At 37.4% G+C, this 17,724-nt stretch overlaps 2 protein-coding genes across 12 annotated transcripts in view; one reads left to right on the top strand and one right to left on the bottom strand.

Annotated features, from left to right (window-relative positions):
- Positions 1 to 7,911, top strand: part of LOC6551022 (protein-tyrosine sulfotransferase) — a 29,080-nt gene extending 21,169 nt beyond the window's left edge. Inside the window, exons 7-9 of one of the 2 annotated variants that reach the window (XM_001978221.3) lie at positions 452 to 588; positions 654 to 852; positions 4,735 to 7,911. In XM_001978221.3, coding sequence (XP_001978257.3) covers positions 452 to 588; positions 654 to 852; positions 4,735 to 5,202 — 804 coding nt within the window. In that variant the 3' untranslated portion in view covers positions 5,203 to 7,911. The remainder of the gene's footprint in view (positions 1 to 451; positions 589 to 653; positions 853 to 4,734) is intronic. The other variant, XM_026981661.1, reaches the window with a different exon arrangement.
- Positions 7,912 to 8,201: 290 nt separating this feature from the next.
- Positions 8,202 to 17,526, bottom strand: LOC6551021 (troponin T, skeletal muscle). 10 transcript variants are annotated; one of them, XM_015155852.2, is made up of 10 exons: positions 17,366 to 17,500; positions 14,769 to 14,816; positions 14,111 to 14,155; positions 12,106 to 12,129; positions 11,099 to 11,468; positions 10,048 to 10,266; positions 9,879 to 9,971; positions 9,735 to 9,815; positions 9,032 to 9,110; positions 8,202 to 8,800 (listed from the first exon to the last, which is right to left on the bottom strand). In XM_015155852.2, the coding sequence occupies exons 2-10, from the start codon at positions 14,789 to 14,791 to the stop codon at positions 8,544 to 8,546; spliced, it is 1,191 nt and encodes a 396-aa protein (XP_015011338.2). In that variant the 5' UTR covers positions 14,792 to 14,816; positions 17,366 to 17,500; the 3' UTR covers positions 8,202 to 8,543. The 10 variants fall into 10 exon arrangements, with proteins under 10 accessions (XP_015011338.2, XP_015011330.2, XP_015011320.2 ...); XM_015155844.2 differs by having other exon boundaries at positions 14,111 to 14,152; XM_015155834.2 differs by having other exon boundaries at positions 11,096 to 11,468; positions 17,366 to 17,498.
- Positions 17,527 to 17,724: the final 198 nt, after the last annotated feature.

Genomic DNA, 17,724 nt, shown 5'->3' with positions numbered 1-17,724 from the left:
GCCAGATGCTCACATGCCCACCTGGCCACCTGGCCACCCATCTCAATCAACTATGATTAACTTGGTCGGGGTGCTGCAGTCTGGCACAGGAAATTAAGCGAGCTGACTTTTAAATTCCGTTGATGGCGGGTCCTAAAAACATTGTATATTTAAATGTTGTATGCAACATTTAAAGTGTTAAGTATTTGTAGTGCATTTTCAAACCATTTAAGTAAGTTCTTTCCGTAACAAAATTTCAGTTTTTTGTCGTAACAATGGAAATAATAATAATAGTCAAAATGGGGAAGCTCGTAACTCAATTCCCAATTGATGTTACAAAAATGCGAAAGCTTACCGAAAAAAACATAAATCCATCAAAAAGTGATAGGAATAGTTAGCATTGGCCCCTTTCAGCTTATCGCCAAAAAGTATCAGTATAGCAATTTAAAAAATGTATTTCGATCTCTGCCAGGTGTACTATGAGCAGCTGGTCCTGCATCCTGAGGAATGGATGCGAAAGATACTTAAATTCCTGGACGTGCCATGGAACGATGCGGTGCTGCACCACGAGGAGTTCATAAACAAGCCGAACGGAGTGCCGCTGTCCAAGTAAGTGGGAATCGTTAAATTGCGAACGGAGTGAATCCATAATTCAACATTGAACCCAATCGCAGGGTGGAGCGTTCGTCGGACCAGGTTATCAAACCGGTTAATCTGGAGGCGATGTCCAAATGGGTTGGCCAAATACCCGGCGACGTGGTGCGCGACATGGCCGACATAGCGCCCATGCTGTCCGTGCTCGGCTACGATCCGTACGCGAATCCGCCGGACTATGGTAAGCCAGATGCATGGGTGCAGGACAACACGTCGAAGGTAAGGTGCAACCCCACCGGTTCTCGAATGCAAAACAAACTCAAAACACTCCCAAACAGCAACTTTTTCATGTTACCACTTCACCAAATCATCCCAGCACGCCAGTGATGCCAATATTCCTTGTTTTCCTTCTGATTTTTCGACCACTTTTTAAATTACCAGTCGCGCATTCATATTTAAATAAGCTGGCATCCAAAATGTAGATTTTAAAACTGGCCTAGTATTTATTATTTGAATTCACGCTTACACCCAAATGCAAAATTACAATTTAAATTATATTTATGGCTAACTCTGCGCCCATACGTTTTTGACCTTTAAAATAAAAAAGTATTGCACAAATATTTACATGGAGATTGAGCTTAAGGAGGCATGCTTCCCAATTTAGGGCTCTTAAGATACTTCCATTGGCATCACCGCTGTCAAGCGCAGGCAATTTCACTCTATCCCTATTACACCAAACCACCACCCACTAGAATCCATTTTCGTGTCCTTTGTTTTTGTTGCTTGTCATTTTCACAGGCTCTTGTTATCTTTCACCTTTCACTTTGGCTCTGGGCCGTTGCCGCTGCCGCTACCTGTGTCATTGGCATTTTTTGCACTTCCCTGCATATCCCATACGCACCGTATACCCTACCTCCCCGGACATCAAAAAACCCGCCCACTTACATCACACACATTGTGCAACTCTTTTTTTTTTTTTTTTTTTTTTTAACCTTCTACTCGATTGCGTTCTGTATGTGCGATTTGTGTTTTGCTTGTTTGTTTTGCACTGTTTTGCACTTCGCCTTCTCGTTTGTTGGTTGCACCTAGCGCTTTTACTTTATATTTGGTTTTTTTTCTCCCTTTTTTGTATTGTTCCTTTCCAGCTACTTTGATTCATATATGTATGCATTGGTTGGGGTACAAAGCCATAAAACTGAAAGGAATACCATTGATCACAATGATGATGTGGGTTTGATGGTCGCTTGGTGGCGCCATCTGTGATAGTACGCACTTTGTGCGCTTATAGATGGAAAAACTTTGATGTTCTGCATTTTTTTCAACCCCCGGAATATATATGGAGTACATATGAATTTAATCGAAATAGAGTAGTCTATCGAGGTCATCGCGAAAAAATGTTGCAGTTTTTTCTTACCTCAAAGGTGCAAAGTATCGGGGAAAAATGCAATTTCATTATTTATTTAACACTTTCCGCTGCTTTATATTTTACCAATTAATGTTTTTTGCACGCATTTTTATGAGATTTGACATTAATTTTTCTTCGTTTATGCCATCTATAGTTGCAAGAGTTGATTTCATTATTTATTTATCACGTTTCCAAGGGACACTGCAGCATTCAACAACAAATTAAATAATTTCAATGAAATAAGTTGTATTTTTTGAGCAGATTTCCATAAATAGTACATTTTACTAAGAACTCACCTTTGATTGGCTATCTTATCAGATGTATGATGAGTGAAGTTAAGTTCTTTGCTGCCTAGTGATTTTAATTAGACTATAATTGGTTTTAATGATTTGACCAGGGATTCAAAGCTTTTCCCAGCTCCTTCCCTTTTCAGTTAGTGGTTACAGGGCTAACAGCTGTCGCCCCCGGCCGGCCAAGGGAATTCGCAACTATCGTTTAATTAAAATTTTGGGTTAACTTGGTCATTTTTACAGACCTTTCACCCCCTGTCTTACCAGCTGCCTCCTCTTTTTTTATCCCTCCCGTCGGCAACTGGTATCTCTGTTTGCAAGTGCATCCTGCTGAGTTATGTCCGCCGCAGCGAAGCGTTAAATTAGCTGCTAATTAATTAGTCCACTCCTCGTTACTCCGGGCCACTCGACTGGAGTGGCGTTGAGTTAACTCAAGTTCAGCTATCTGCGCGCTGATTTACACCTCCTTTTTTCTCCAGCATATATTTGTTTGTTCTGCCTCCCGACTTGAGCACTATAGTATACTTAATCATAAATTGTGAATTCCAAGAGAATAATATAAAGCGAGCAGCAGTATTTCTTTCAATATTATTTAAAAACCAAAAAAATAAACTATAAGTTCCAGTAATCACTTGAAAAAAGGCAGCAAAACAGTTACAAGAGAGATGAAACATTCTTAAACGCCTTTGATAAAAAACTGCAACAAAATTAACTTCGGCTTGTTGAATTGAACACTCTTTCTTTTTCATTTTTCATTTGGGTGTAATGCGTCTGATATTTCAATGCAACAATGTAAAAAATGCAAATTTTCACTCGATTTGCTGCACCTAGGCTGAAAGATTTATATTTTTTTTGCGGAGCAAGTGGTTCTTTTTTTTATGATGTCCCACGATTTTTGTGCTTTTTTATTGGCCTGTCACAGGGGCACTTTCTGTTTGACAGTTGCAATTGCAATGTTTCCGCGCTGCTGCCAGTGGGCTGTCGGTGGGCGGCATCTGGGGAGGGGGCGTGGTTGTGGCTTGATGGCATAAGTGGCCATTTATACATGCACGCCACCGGCAGACGGGATGGCGAAATGGGGAGCCAGGTGGGGGATAAATGTTCAGGGGAGCCGGACAAAGTTAAGTCAACTTTCGCAATCCCCGCCAGCTTGACAGGCATCCGATCCCATACCACTCCACCCCATCCCATCCCGATTCCAATCCCTTTTTTCAGTAGTGATGGGTCACTGGTCAGTTATCCCATTTCCCGGATGCCACGCAACGTGCCACGCAATTAATATCAATTGAAAGTCCGGCAATTTCATTATATTCCTTAATTTATGTTAATGGCAAATATTTTAATTAATTGACGGCTCTGTGCCGCAGCCCCTTGCCATTCGGTTTATTGGAAAAGAGGTGTCTGCAAACATTAAATATTTTAAATATATTTACATATTTAATATTTATACAAACATTAATAAGCGAGCGGTGGCAGTTGCGTTGCGTTGCAGCCGGGAAATTAAAATCAAACAACGAAATGTTAATACCCTGTGGTGGATGGGAAAGGAAAAAGGGAATATAGCAACTGAGTCGTAAGGAAAACCCGCACAAAGAAGGAAAATGTTGTGAAAATTACGCTCACGTTGTAAAAACAAGAGGTTTTGTTCAGCAGCATTTGTACAGCGAAAGATAAACAGAAATCAAATGGAAATCTAAAATATTTAACAACGAACAGAATGCACGAATTAAACGAATTTCAATTGTTTCCAAACAGAATTTGCGTAGAACGTGAAGGGTGCGTAAAAATGTCATTAAAGCTAATGAGCTGCGAAGATAGCTTCTAAGAATAGGAGAAACTACGTTCACATTATACAGCAAAGAGGTAAATTATACTTCTTGGTTGTAGAGAACGCATATTAAATTATATTTTTATAACAATCCTAAATTAATGTTACTTGATACTTCTAAAGGTTCTACCAACATATGATATCTTGTCATTTTGAGTTCGCTTTAAGGAACTCATGCTAAAGGAAAAATTGCTTTGGAGAATACAGTGCAAAAATAGATTTCTTGCACATTTTAAGTGCGGCTGACAAAAATACATAAAACAGAAATAAGAGCCCAAGTCAGTTAAGGAATTTCCATAACTGTTGTTCTTGCGCTTTAATTTGCACAACTGCGACGTCGCAAAGTTGAACACCAAATTGTTGTGCTACCAAAGTTTTCGCTTTGACAGGCACTCAAACGTTTTGGCAGTTAAAAAAGGGGGCAGATGTTTGCATATGCTGCATGCCACATACTGCCGCAGTTGCAACAGCAACATCAGCCGTAATGAGGAGGCCATTGGCAACAGCTGCAATTGCACGGGAAATACACGATTTGCAGGGCTACGAGTCGTATACTCGTACATGGGTTTATTCACGCACAAGTGCGTCCATTATGAGTGGTTTAATTTGAATACGCATTTGGTTCTGTCTACTTTCAGTTAAAGGCCAATCGAATGCTGTGGGAGAGTAAGGCGAAACAAGTGTTGCAGATGTCATCCAGCGAGGATGACAACACGAACACCGTCATCAACAATAGCAACAATAAGGATAACAACAATAATCAGTACACAATCAATAAAATTATACCAGAGCAACGCGGCAGACAGCGGCAACATGTACAGCAGCAACATCTGCAGCAGCAGCAGCATTTGCAACAGCAGCAACAGCAGCAACATGAGCGGCAGCAGCAGCATCAACGGCAGCAGCAGCATCAACGGGTGGAGGAGAGCGAGTCGGAAAGGGAAAGGGAAACGGAACCGGATCGAAAACAACAATTGTTGCATCAAAAGCCAAAGGATGTCATTACGATAAAGCAGCTGCCATTAGCCGGCAGTAACAATAACAACATCAACATCAACAATAACATCAACCACAACAACATGGAGGACCCCATGGCGGATACATGATATCCGCATATACCTATAAGACTGCCGCGTGGCAAGCATTGAACCTGGGTAACTCTCTTGGCTGCCGATTAGGACAACGATAATGATAACTGTTGCTGCTGCTGCTGCTGCAAGAAATCAATTTTAAATTGTATTAGCTTGATATGTGTATATGCATATGATGTACTTATATTAATGCTTTGTGAAGTTACCAAAAATAGCAGAAAAGCAAGCAATTAACAAACAAAAGAAAAGTAGTTACACTCTTAAGATCGTTTCGTGACGAAAAAACTTAAAGTTGCAGGGAGAAATGCCAATTTAAAAGCCAACCTCGCTCTGCGCCCTTTAATTCGTAGTAATTTAATTTATGCCTTAATATCTCTTAACTGGATTTACCTTAATGCGGACTGGGCGTTGAATTATTATATTTATTGTGCAATGAATTGCTACATTTGGTCCATTCAAATGGTCACTATAATTACTATTACCTTTAATTACTATTACCTTAATTAAAAATTTAATGAAAATTTGCATTCATATTATATAATTTAACTAGAACTTTTGATTAAATGCGATTTTTGCAATAATTTAAAGGCATCTGAAATTTTATAGTTTTTTCTTGAATCGTACGGTTGGCATTTACCCCTTCCCACGTCGTCTTACAAGTCACTGTATGCATAAATAATAATAAATGTGTAACAAAAAAAATGATAACCACCAAAAGAAGCTGAAGAAAGAACGAGAAATTTTTGCAATGATGAAAATGCAGGAAATCCACTGCATACTCTTACCGACCTCGTTTATAATAAAAAAAAACTTTAATTTAGTTTAGAACTTTTTTAAGCCTTTTTTGTACGAATGTTTTTTGAGAGACTTGTGTCGGTTTATCAGCTAGAACCTTTTTTTTTCTATCTGTAATTGTGTACATAAAATATAAATATCTGAATTATGTTACCCACTAATCGAATGAATCTCTACCTGAAATTCGTCTATGGGCTCGCGAAATCTTCATAGGTTTTTATAAGGAATACATAATATAAATATAACAATATACCACTAAGCACTGTTTATAGTTTGCAAACGGTAGGTCAAAACAAAACGCAACCCATTTAGAAGTGTTACATTTTAAACGAAAAGAGCTTTTAAGATGTTTAGTTTAATAAATGTAATCGCATATAAAATATTTGCTGCTGATGACAAACAAAAAAAGACGTGAACTAGTATAGATGTATTACAATTTTGTAAACTTTTTTTTTGTGTTGCAATAAATTGACTGAATGTAAAGAAATCCAATTTAATAAAACCATATATAACTATATATAAATGCATACCTTAAACTGAGTGTCTAAATGTATATGAAAGTTGTAATAGATTTTAAATGTATATGTGTGCGTGCAGTAAGAGAAGAAGATCCGAAGTTAGCTAAGCTAATTTATTTGGTCTAGGAAATTTACTTCAAACTCAAATGGCTGACCAAGAACAGTAAAAGAACAAGGACAGCAACATGAGGTCGGACTTACATTCAATGTTTTTTCTGTAAAAGGAATGATAACGGCTTTGGACAGACTGTACTTGTATTCGAAGTTTGACAGTTATTAAAGTCTGTACATTTGTTATTTGACAGAATGATACCTTTAAGGCAAACTGTATTTCCAACTGTAAATCTTTCCATCTCCTTCAGTCATTTGAATTTGAAGGTGTTTTTTTTATAGCCATTTTTTTACGCAAAGAGGATATCGTTGCACACAGATAGACACCCACACAGACACACGAGCCTTGTCCGTCCTAACTGCTCTGTGTGTGCGAATAGGATGGCTATTTTATGTACTTACTTGCCGTTAGCTTTTTGCTCAAAGAAAACTATTAATGTTCGTTTGTTATATTTAATTTCAAGAAATAAAATGAGAATTGCTGACAATAAATAAGGAAATATGATTGCTTAGAGGAAATTGTAGTTTATTTGATGGTGGCGATGGAAAATCCCGCTTGCTCTCTAATAGCTAAGAGAATTAAAGGAAAAGAAAGTCAAACGTAATATAAAGGCGAAAAGTTTATATAAATGTGTTTTTTTGAGGACACAATCATAAAACTATCCAGTTTTGTGATTAAGCCCGTATTCAATGTGTGAACTATAATAAAAAAAATATATAAATGTGAAACGTAAACTATTTTTGCTAGCTTTTAAGATGCATTTTTTTCTCAAAATTACGCTTGTATGTATGTAATAACTATCTTAATACACATGTATTATATATTATATTGTACATTTTTTTGTTGTGTGTGGAATTGCTGCAGTTAGGACAGGAATCCAGACACCAATGTTGAGAAACTAACGATCTACTTGCAGCTGACAGACAATCAGAGTTTAAAGGAACTTAAAATTACACTATATTGCAAGCCACCCCGTATTCCCAAAATGATTAAACCATTGACCTCTAAATCCATCAAACCAAACGTATTTAGCCAATTGTAATCCACGAAAATAGGTAACTGTACGCTGCAAAGATCCAAAATGAAAACGTATTAATTCTAATTAAAACACATTTTCTGTGCGCAGTTTGTAGCCTAAGAAAATTGTACAATATTGTATTGATAACGACATCCCGGCAAAAGATTAACGATGAATCAAAAATATATATATAAATATATCTATGAAATTATACTGTACAAGAAAAAAATAAATCAACTGAGGAAACAATAAAAGTTAAACATAAATGTAAAATCATGCAACCGAAAAAGTAGTATTTATTACTTCTTATTTGAGTGGGAAATCTTTTAGGCTTGCAATTTAATATATTTTCCTAAAATTCTCTGTTCCGATAATTAATGCACCATTTAGAAAAAGTATCAACCCAGAAAACACAGAATCCCGAATAGCTGACCATCTCGGCTGAAAGCTTACAAAGAACGCTGGGACTGCGGTCCATCGTTGGATGAATAGGTATCCAATATCCCCAATTAACGACGATGATCTGGAGACCCGATCGATACACACAGACATGCACACAAACAACAGGAAGTTTTCATAGATATGATGCCATAACACACTTTAATATCTTGATTGGTTATCTTTTTTTGGTTGCTTGTTTTTGGTTTTGCTAGTATTTGACTTAGTTTGTGTTGGTTTTGATGTTTTATTTTAAAAGAAATCTTACATTTCTCGATTCAATAAAAAAGATGTTGAGTTTTTGATTTTGAATAGCAAGTTGTTGGGCGAATAAGCTAAGATATCATAACTACTTAGTTCATTCTTTTACTTTTATTAAAATTGTTTGGCTTTGGTATTTAAATGTAGTGTTTGTTTTTACGAAAAGTGGTGAAGGAAAGTGGTGCGCGAGGGCGGGCCCAGAGTGTGGATTGGTCTATTCCTCCTCTTCCTCTTCCTCTTCTTCCTCCTCCTCCTCTTCCTCCTCCTCTTCCTCTTCCTCCTCCTCTTCCTCCTCCTCCTCCTCCTCATCCTCCTCGGCCTCCTCATCTTCCTCCTCGACGACCTCCTCCTCGACCTCCTCATCATCCTCGACGATGTCCTCATCGGCCTTGGCGTCCTCCTCGCCTTCGGGTGTCTCGGGCTCACCGGCCTTCTTGCCTGGTCGTTCGCCGAACCACTTTGGCAGTTTGGCTATAGATTACAAGTATTGGTACAATTAGCATATCGCTGGTATGAATCGAAATTAAAGAAATCGAAATTGAACGACAGGAAACAGAAAAAATTAAAATATACACAGCACGACAATGAACAAATTAATGAATGTTGTTCTGTTGTTGTCGTCCCTTTTAAGGGGTACAGTTGAACCCCAATTTGTTCCTCCATAACTCGCTACATAACTCGCATCTGATCTAAAGTACATACATTTTTGACGGCCGGTGTATTGCTCCTTCTTCTCGTTCCAGATCTTCTCGTTAGAGTCCTTGGAGATCTCATCCCAGCCCTGTGTGTTACAGTGTTGTGTACGTGTGTTGGTGTGTGATTTTATGAGCACAGTTGACAATTATGAAAAATGGTACATGAAACATAGAAAGAGATAAAAAGAGAGTTGACGTTAGGTGCTTTATTGGTTGTCAGCCGCCCAGAAAGACCACAAAATAACCCAGTTTCCTGTCAATTGTATTAACGACCCAACCTTTTGACGTTACTCTACTTTCGATAGTGCTCCAAACTTTTACTAGCTTTCCAAATACCCAGACATTACTTTCGATAGTTTTTGACGTGACTGTACTTTTAGTAGTGTTTGAACCACCTCAGCCGTTGAACATGACTGTACTTCCGGTGGTAGTGATACGAACAAAAAACATAGTTTATGATAAAAACATAAAACAATAGATAGATAGATACAGAAGAAGAGAGACACGTAGACGTGAATGTTTCAGCGGACGCTTACATTTTGTGCGCTGAGTGAATCTTTCCTGTCTTTCTTGCCAGGTCTTTTCTAAGGTTTCCGCATAGACCGTATTATAGCCCTAAATGTGCGTAATATTGATACAGTTTTACAAAGAGGCAACCCACAAAAATACCCAAAAATAGTTAGCTTTATAACGGAAAACCAAATACTTACACCCTCGAAGAGCTTCTTCTTGTCGTCATAAGAGCGGGTGTCCACACGTCGCTCATACTTGGAGGCGACTTGAATCTTGGGCTGTAGGGAAAGTACCACGTTAGCTATGTGAGCTAGGGATCAGACCCTGTACGGTTAACTTACCGGGTATTTGCCAGTCAAAGCTTCTGGGTCGAGACCCTTCTTCAAGGCTTTGTGCCTGAGCTGTTGCTTCTGTCTTTCCTTCAACTCTTTCAACTGTCAATGGAGATGGCTGTCAGTAATTATGATCTCCAGAGAATTTGATTATAGGCCAAAGCCAAGTTTTACTCACATCGTAGTCCTGACGTTTCTGCCTTTCTTCCAAGTCATACTTCTCAGTTTCCAATTTGACAATGAGCTCCCACAGCTCCTGGGCCTTCTCGCGCAGCTTAGCCTCGCCGAATCCTTCGATGGCCAAGGGCTTGATGCGGAACGACAGCGAGATCTTCTTCTCTTCCTCCAACTGTTCCTTAGTCTTGTTGCGTTCCATGGCGGCGGACGAGAGTCCCAACTATTTTTTGTTTCATGTGGCGAGTTTTTTTTTTTTGTTCGATTCGAATTTCGCGCAGGATGCGTTTTAATATTTGTTTTTAGTTTTGTTTTGCATAGCAGACACATTTCGTTGTGTTTTTATATATAGGTATATATATATTTTTTTTTTTGAGATTTTTGAGATTTGATTTTTGGTACGTGCGGTACAAACGTGGTGAGAGACGAACAGTGAGAGAGAATAGACACACACAGAGAAAAGAGCGCAAAACAAAGTGATATTTTTTGTTTGTTCGTGTTTGGTGTGTGTACATGCGTGTGTTTGTTTGTTTTGTTTGTTGTGTAAAAGAAAAAAGAAAACAAAAAAAATGTTTTGTTGTTTCAGTTTCACATTACAGTGTAGTGTTTTAAAGGCATATTTTAAGCGATCGATATGAACACAGACGATTAACGATTGAGAAATGTCAAAATGATCAATTTATGCAATCACAAATGATCGATAATGAATTTTTGCATCAAATACAAGGGAATAACGGTTGTGAATGATCGATGTAGTCAAAAATACAAACGATTGCCGATTGTGGATGATCGATTCGGGCGCAACACAAACAATTAAGGATTACAAATGATCGATGAATTCAAAAACCGACGATTAGGACGATTGATGTTCGATGGACACGACGGGTGACAAAAGAGGAGTTGATATGGAATTGATTTGGAATCAAAAATAAAATAAAACGAACGAAAAAGAAGAAAACAAAAACAGGAAGAGAGAGAGAGAGACAAATGGGGGGAGGTGGGAAGACGGAGGCGTATCAGCAACCGGCATTGATGAAATCTCATATAATTACCACGCCTGCATCCTTCTTGGCAATGGTGAAGTTGGGGCCCTTCTTGTCCTTGTCCTTCATGGCCTGCAGCATAGCCTGGCGCTTCTTTTCGGCCTCCTCGAGACGCATGCGCTTCTCCTCAATCTCGCGCTGCTTCTTCTCCTCAGCCTCACGGACACGGCGCTCCTCCTCCTCTTTCTTGCGCTGGGCCATCTTTTGCTCCTCCTCGGCGCGGGTGACCTTGCGCTTGGCCTGCTTCTCCTTCAGCTTCTTCAGCTCATCCTCCTCCTTGGATCTCTGTTTGCGCCACTCGGTGATGTATTCTTTCAGCTGATCATCGAGGTCGGAGCGCTTCTGGTCCTGACGCTTGATGAACTCTGGGTCGCCCTCTCCTCTGATGATCGTTACGATAAGGGAGGGGTGCGGGAATGAGAAATAACTCGATTAGTTTAATCTGCCAGGACGTGATCTATTTTTTCGATAGCCACTAGTACTACGAGTAATGTCTAGGCACTAAAATTAATTACAGAATTTTGACGGAATTTCTAACGGCCTGTTTTTTTGTTTGGTGATTATATTTAGATTATTTGGTTCGATTTGTTTCCGAAAATCAAAGTTGTTTTTACAATTAGTATCCACCAAAGGGCTGATGTGAGAAAGCATTAGATAACTACATTCTACGTATGGCAATACTACTACTCTAGTTATAAAAAAAAAAAACAGAAACAGAACAGAAACACACCAAAAAAGATAGGGGATTGCTTCGATGGCACTGGAGTGGTGAGTTGTGGTGAGTAAGAGTTTGTGTTGAGTATTGCTTGCTACAGAGGTACAGTTTACACCTTAGAAACTATTTTATTTATTTTTATTATTATTTATTTTTTTTTTTTTAATTTTGGTTTTGAGTGGTTTACTGGACACGCACAGGCGGATTAATCGGGGACGATCTTAAGATAACTCTAAGGGTTTAGTCTTGGTTAGCGTTCTGGTTTCATTTGTTGTTCACATTTGTTTTTTGTACATAGACTTACTCGGCTGGTGTCTGAGGTGGTTTTCTATACGTGAGGCATTGAGGTGGCAACAAACATGGAGGTGGTGATATTTTTATTTATATATATATATTGGTTTTGTGTTTCAAAAATTGACAAATTCACGATGGTTTCGATTGATTGATTGATTGATATTTGTTGTGGGTTTCGGTTCGAAAAGTTCATACAAAATGCGATTGTTTTCGTTATTTCAGTTTTCAAACAAAAAGGAACGTTGAAAAGAAAGAGAAAAACGGTTGGTTGTTTTAAAAAATTCATTTGCAAAATATATTGGTTTGTTTGTTGTTTTATTTTTGGTAAACGGAATGAAAGAAGAAGATAAGATGGATAATATATATAGAGAGATATTTGCATAAAAGGTTGAAAAGAATAATTAATTTTGTAATGGTAGGTACGTAATTGTTTTTGGTTTGGTTTTGTTTGTTGTTTTCTGGTTGGTTGTTGTTCTAAAGAAAACTCAAAAATGATTCCAAGCAACGAATCTTTATACAGTATGAACTGGAACTGGTACTGGAGCTGGTTCTGGAACTGGAACTGGTTCTCTGATGCATATGGAGCAGAAATGCACACACAAAAACTTGAAATTTTTTTCAATTTGTTTCAGAAATTGGCAAACGAGCATATAATTTTGGGGCCAGGCAAAGAGTAATTTAGGAAAAAAAAACTTTTATACAGATATGTAGGATCTTTATAGGTCTTTCATTCTTCGTTTCATTGGTTTCTCACACAATTTACTTACTTCCTGCAACAAGAACGAGATCAAAAAGAGATGGAAGAGAGAAAGAGAGAGATAAACAGAATTGATATCAATGATTTCCAAGTCTTATAGGCAACAACACTTTTGCTAAGCCAGGCCAGCGATAGGCAGAAAGTTAACTTTTGGTCAAAAGTCCTTTTTTTAGAATTTGGATATTGCGTTTGACGGCTTTGGAAATGTATTATCTTGTGGGAAGAGTCGGGAGATACGATAGTAAAAATAGATAGACAGATAGACAAAAGACGTGTTACAAGTGATACAAAAATACACAGTAAAAAACCGACTGGGTTCAAAATAATAGTGCAAGTGCCTGCAATTTTTTATACGCAAGGATAAGTTGTAATATTGATTGGTTGTTAAAAACTTAAAATTTGTATTTATATTAATTGAAATTAGATTCTATTTTGTATCATTTTAATGCAGAAAATTGTAAACTTTATTAATGTGGATTACTTTTAAGAACTAAGTACATATACGCAATATTTTGCTTTTTATTTTGCCAATTTTTCTTTATAGAAAACTAAAGCTACCATTATTTTGAACACAGTTTCATACACATGTGGGTGGTGGTGGGGATATACACAGCTTTTATATACACAATTTGCCAATTTTTCGCTAGGTTTTTTTTGGGAGTGGGGTATGAACTATGAACTCGCTGCTTGAGTGGGTGTGGGTGAACAGTGGGTGGGTAGGGTTTGCTCTCGGGTTCCATTAGTAAATTTTATACAATTAACGGATATTGATTTTGTGATCGTATACTTTTAATTCTAAATACAATTTTGGTTTTTATAGACACACACAACAACACATTGAAAACAAAAACCAAAAGAAATAACAAAAATGTACACAGAACAGAATATAAAATAATAACTAAAGAATAATTAATAAACAAATAAAATTATTTACAGACGAGTACACAAAACAAAAATGTTGGGTTGGTTTCGGGTTTCTAGGTGTTTTTTTTTTTAATCTTTTTTTTGGGCATAGATATTTCTACCAATTTTAAAACCGGGTGGATTTTTTTTGCAGACATTGACAAAATACAACACATATAGAAAATTTGGAATACAAAATGGTGGGCAAGGTTCGGTTTCGAAAAAATCAAAAAATTGGTTATAGTTATGGCAAAAAAAAAAATAGACATAAGTGAACACCAATCGAGTTCTTTAGGCAGCTGCACCAAAACCAACAAAAGATGTCGACAAAAATCGGCAACAAAAATGTACTTACGTCTCCTCGCGGGTCTCCTCGACAACCTCCTCCTCCTCGGAGCTGCTTTCGAGTTCGTAATTAAACGAATTTAGTTTTTTTTTGATATTTTTTGGTTTTAGATTTTTGAATATGGTGTTTTTTTTTATATTTTGGAGTGAAAGTGCAGGGTTACACACGGCACACGGGTGCAGAGGTGATATTGTTGATTTGTTGTTGAATTGTCGTGTGGTTGTTTGTTGAATAGTTGTTGATTGTTATTAGTTGTTGATTTCAAAAGAAACGAAACGACAACATTAGCGGTTGTTCGAACAGATTCATGGATTGTGGTTGTGGTTGTAAAGGTTTTGGGATCGTGGTCGGTTTTTCGGTTCGGGTTCAAGGATGACAATGCGTGGAAATAGAGAGAAAGGAGTACAGATCAAAATAGGTGCCACTGGTAAAGGTGATTACAAAAAGTCCTTTTACAAAAATTCACAAAAAAATCTGGACGCTGAATTAGTTAGTATGTATAACAACAAGAATTCAAACGAGACCTTCGAATACTTCTCTTTAACTTTGCTACTTTACTTAAGTTAACTGCTCACTTTTACACACTTTAAAAATCTTGTTCGCGGTCATACGCGTCGTATACTTAATATTTGCATCGTCTCATATTTTTCTCATGGGCTCTACTTACGTGTACTCTTCATCGTCGGACATGGCTACGGTTTAGGGTTGAAAAAACCTGCAAATACACAGAAGAGAAAAATATTCCTTTAGCTTGGGTATGCATACATTTGAGATAAAATTAAGCAGCGATTGTAGTAGAATAGAAAAAAAACCAAAAACGGTTGTTTTATTTTATGTATTATATTACTATTCAAATTTAATTGATATTAACTATGCGCAATATGACATTTTTTTTTTTTCAGCAAAATCAGCAACAACAATATTTAAATACAAACGGGGTTCGAACGGATATGATTTACAAATCAACTAATGAATGCCTTTCGATAACCCCATTTCTATTTTTTATTCAGGGTTTCACTGTACTTGAAGCAGCCTTTGATCGCCCTGCGACAACTCTATAATTAGACAGATCTGTCCCCCTATAAAGAAATATATATGCGATTCTGCTGTGTATATGTAGGCAGTGCGACCTGTCTTTTTATAGCCGGCAACATTGTCCCGTTCTCACATCATAATCTTCCAAATTAAAGAAGAAAAAACAATAAATTCCGTACGCTCCGCTCTAAAATTATTTAATTTCCCATGCTATATATGTATGTCTACATATACATCTGTGTATGTGCGAAGGAGAGAGGCGTAGTCCAATCTATGTATATCGGTAGTTTTTCTTTTTCCTCCGATTTTTTCTCAATTAAAAATAGACTTTGGGGCAGTATTGAATTTCCCGAAAGCCGAAAGCTTCCGAAAACATCAAAAAAGCTTCGGCCAAAGCCTTTTTTGAAAATTTTCGTTTTTTTACCTTGGCACTAAATCAGAAAACCTAGAGAAGCTTTTGAAATTATATATATATATATTCTAAACGTCTAGAACACACTCTTGATTTAATATAACTTTATTTCAACTGTTCCCTCTGAAAGCACGCCACCGAATGACGCCTCGAAACTCTTCTCCTCTTCTTCATTATATGTATGCTCGTACATGACAGAAAGTGATAACAACGTTGTGCTCAATTCTAACGGGGATTTGTGCTTATTACTCCTTTGCTTTTTATTCTAATTTACAGTTGGTCTCAATACGTATATATCTATTATGTCATGTATATAACAGTGATAGCTATATACATATGTCCTACTACAAGATGCATATATATTTGGGCGTACTAGTGTGAAATGAATAGAAAATCAAATCAAATGCCATTCATAGATTGCTTATTTATATGCCAGTTATTACTGACACAAATTTAAATATGTATATGAAATGTCTATGAATATGAATATTCTATTTCCATAATCTGTACACTTTTGCACTATGGAAATGCAATTTCTCGGCGTTTATTTTTAGCTGTAAATAAACTGGGTCAGTTTCGGGCAGAAGTGCATGGAAATGATGCGAAATGTATTAAGTAAAATTCTGGAATACTTTTATATTTATTGGTCCGGGTATTAAAATCCAAACGGTGGTGATCTTAATATTCACCTACAGACTTTCAGAAATATACGTCTATTACAGTTACATTTACAAAAATGCCAGATTAGTATGCTTTCAAAAACATGTCTCTTGAGTTTTACTCCTATTTTCAAGTTCATAATTTAAGAACGTTTTACGTTCTTCCTGCTTAATATCATAAAACTGTCATATGTATCCTTGTCGAATCCGCTTAACAAATTTCCCGTCCTATCTATTCTATCTATTACTCGATCTATCTCGGCCCTGCTTCCATTTATAGTCCAATATACATATATCCTCCAAAATCTCCAGATCTCTATTCCCCAGCGATCTTGTGTGGGTGGCAATAGTTCCGTCTCTTTTGCGCCTTCTATATCTCTCTAACATCTGATCGGCGCCTGCGCGGAAAGCTATAGAAAAAAGTTTTCACTCTGCGTATCTGTGAGTGTGTGTATCTTGGACATTTTGCCAAGGTAAACCACACTCGCGCACCCATACAAATCGAATTTATTTTTAAAATTCGTTGAAAAAAATTTGAGAACTTTTCCTCTCAGATCATATAACACTTTTAGGATTGGTTGAGCATATGTATATAAGCAAAAAGATATACATATATGTATATATATATATATATATATATATGTATATATTCCTGTCTGGCATTGTTGTTGGTTTTGCTTTTGTTGTTGTTGCTGCTGCTGCTGGGGCTAATCCTGTTGTTGTAGTTGCCGTTGAATATTGTTTTTGGCGTCGCCAATGCCTGGGCGAATTTTTTCAAATTATTTTTAGCCTTTAGCCATTATGAAAAAAAAAGTTGAAAAAAAAGGGTTTTCAAAAAAGTTGGCTGCAGAGTTCGTATTGGTGGCTTCAAGTCATTTTATCGCACTATTTGTTCGTAGATTGCACTTTAAAAAAATTGTAAAAAAATAAAATGTTATATAACACACTAGGATTTTCCAATTCGTAACTTTCTTTTGTTGATGTTCGGTTCGTGGTTCATTCCCAAAGGATTTGGTTTACTCGTTTTTGATAACTTTCTTTTCGGTTTAGGCACACAAGTTTATTATATTTCTTATTATTTTTTGTATTTTTTGGTGATGCAGCATTTGAAGGAGATGTGAAGCAGCAGTAGAGCAGAAACAGAAAAAAAAAACTTACTTAGGGAGAAAAACAAATTGAATTGAAGTCCGAGCAGCTGACGTCGTAGGAGCGAATGCTGCGGTTCGACTAACCAAACTGACGATGAAAAGCGCTGCTACACGTTATGTTAAAGAATTTTTCGTCGCGTTCGCGGAAAAGCCAATTCCACGCACACACCGATCGCCATTCTATATAGCCCATAGCGAGCCATTGGTGCAAGCAGGCCAGCGCTATATGCCACATATCGCTGGCCGATGTGGCAACAAGTGGGTGGTGGTGGGTGCCTGGGCGCCTGGGTGTGTTGGATGTGTTTTGGGGATTTTCAGGTGGGCTGCTGCTGAAACATAAACTTGTACACGCACACAGTCGTCGTCGAG

Source organism: Drosophila erecta, unplaced genomic scaffold, assembly GCF_003286155.1.
Source record: "Drosophila erecta strain 14021-0224.00,06,07 unplaced genomic scaffold, DereRS2 tig00000126-arrow-pilon, whole genome shotgun sequence".
NCBI classification, from domain to species: domain Eukaryota; kingdom Metazoa; phylum Arthropoda; class Insecta; order Diptera; family Drosophilidae; genus Drosophila; species Drosophila erecta.
This window is presented reverse-complemented; position numbering and strand designations above follow the sequence as displayed.

Bases quoted from the DNA above. Each gene is read 5' to 3' on its own strand.
- LOC6551021 (XM_015155834.2), bottom strand. From the start codon at position 14,791: ATGTCCGACGATGAAGAGTACAC. The intron at 14,156-14,768 runs GTAAGTAGAGCC...CGAACTCGAAAG, and splicing joins TCCGACGATGAAGAGTACAC to CAGCTCCGAGGAGGAGGAGG. The intron at 10,267-11,095 runs GTAATTATATGA...AACAAAAAATAG, and splicing joins CCAAGAAGGATGCAGGCGTG to TTGGGACTCTCGTCCGCCGC.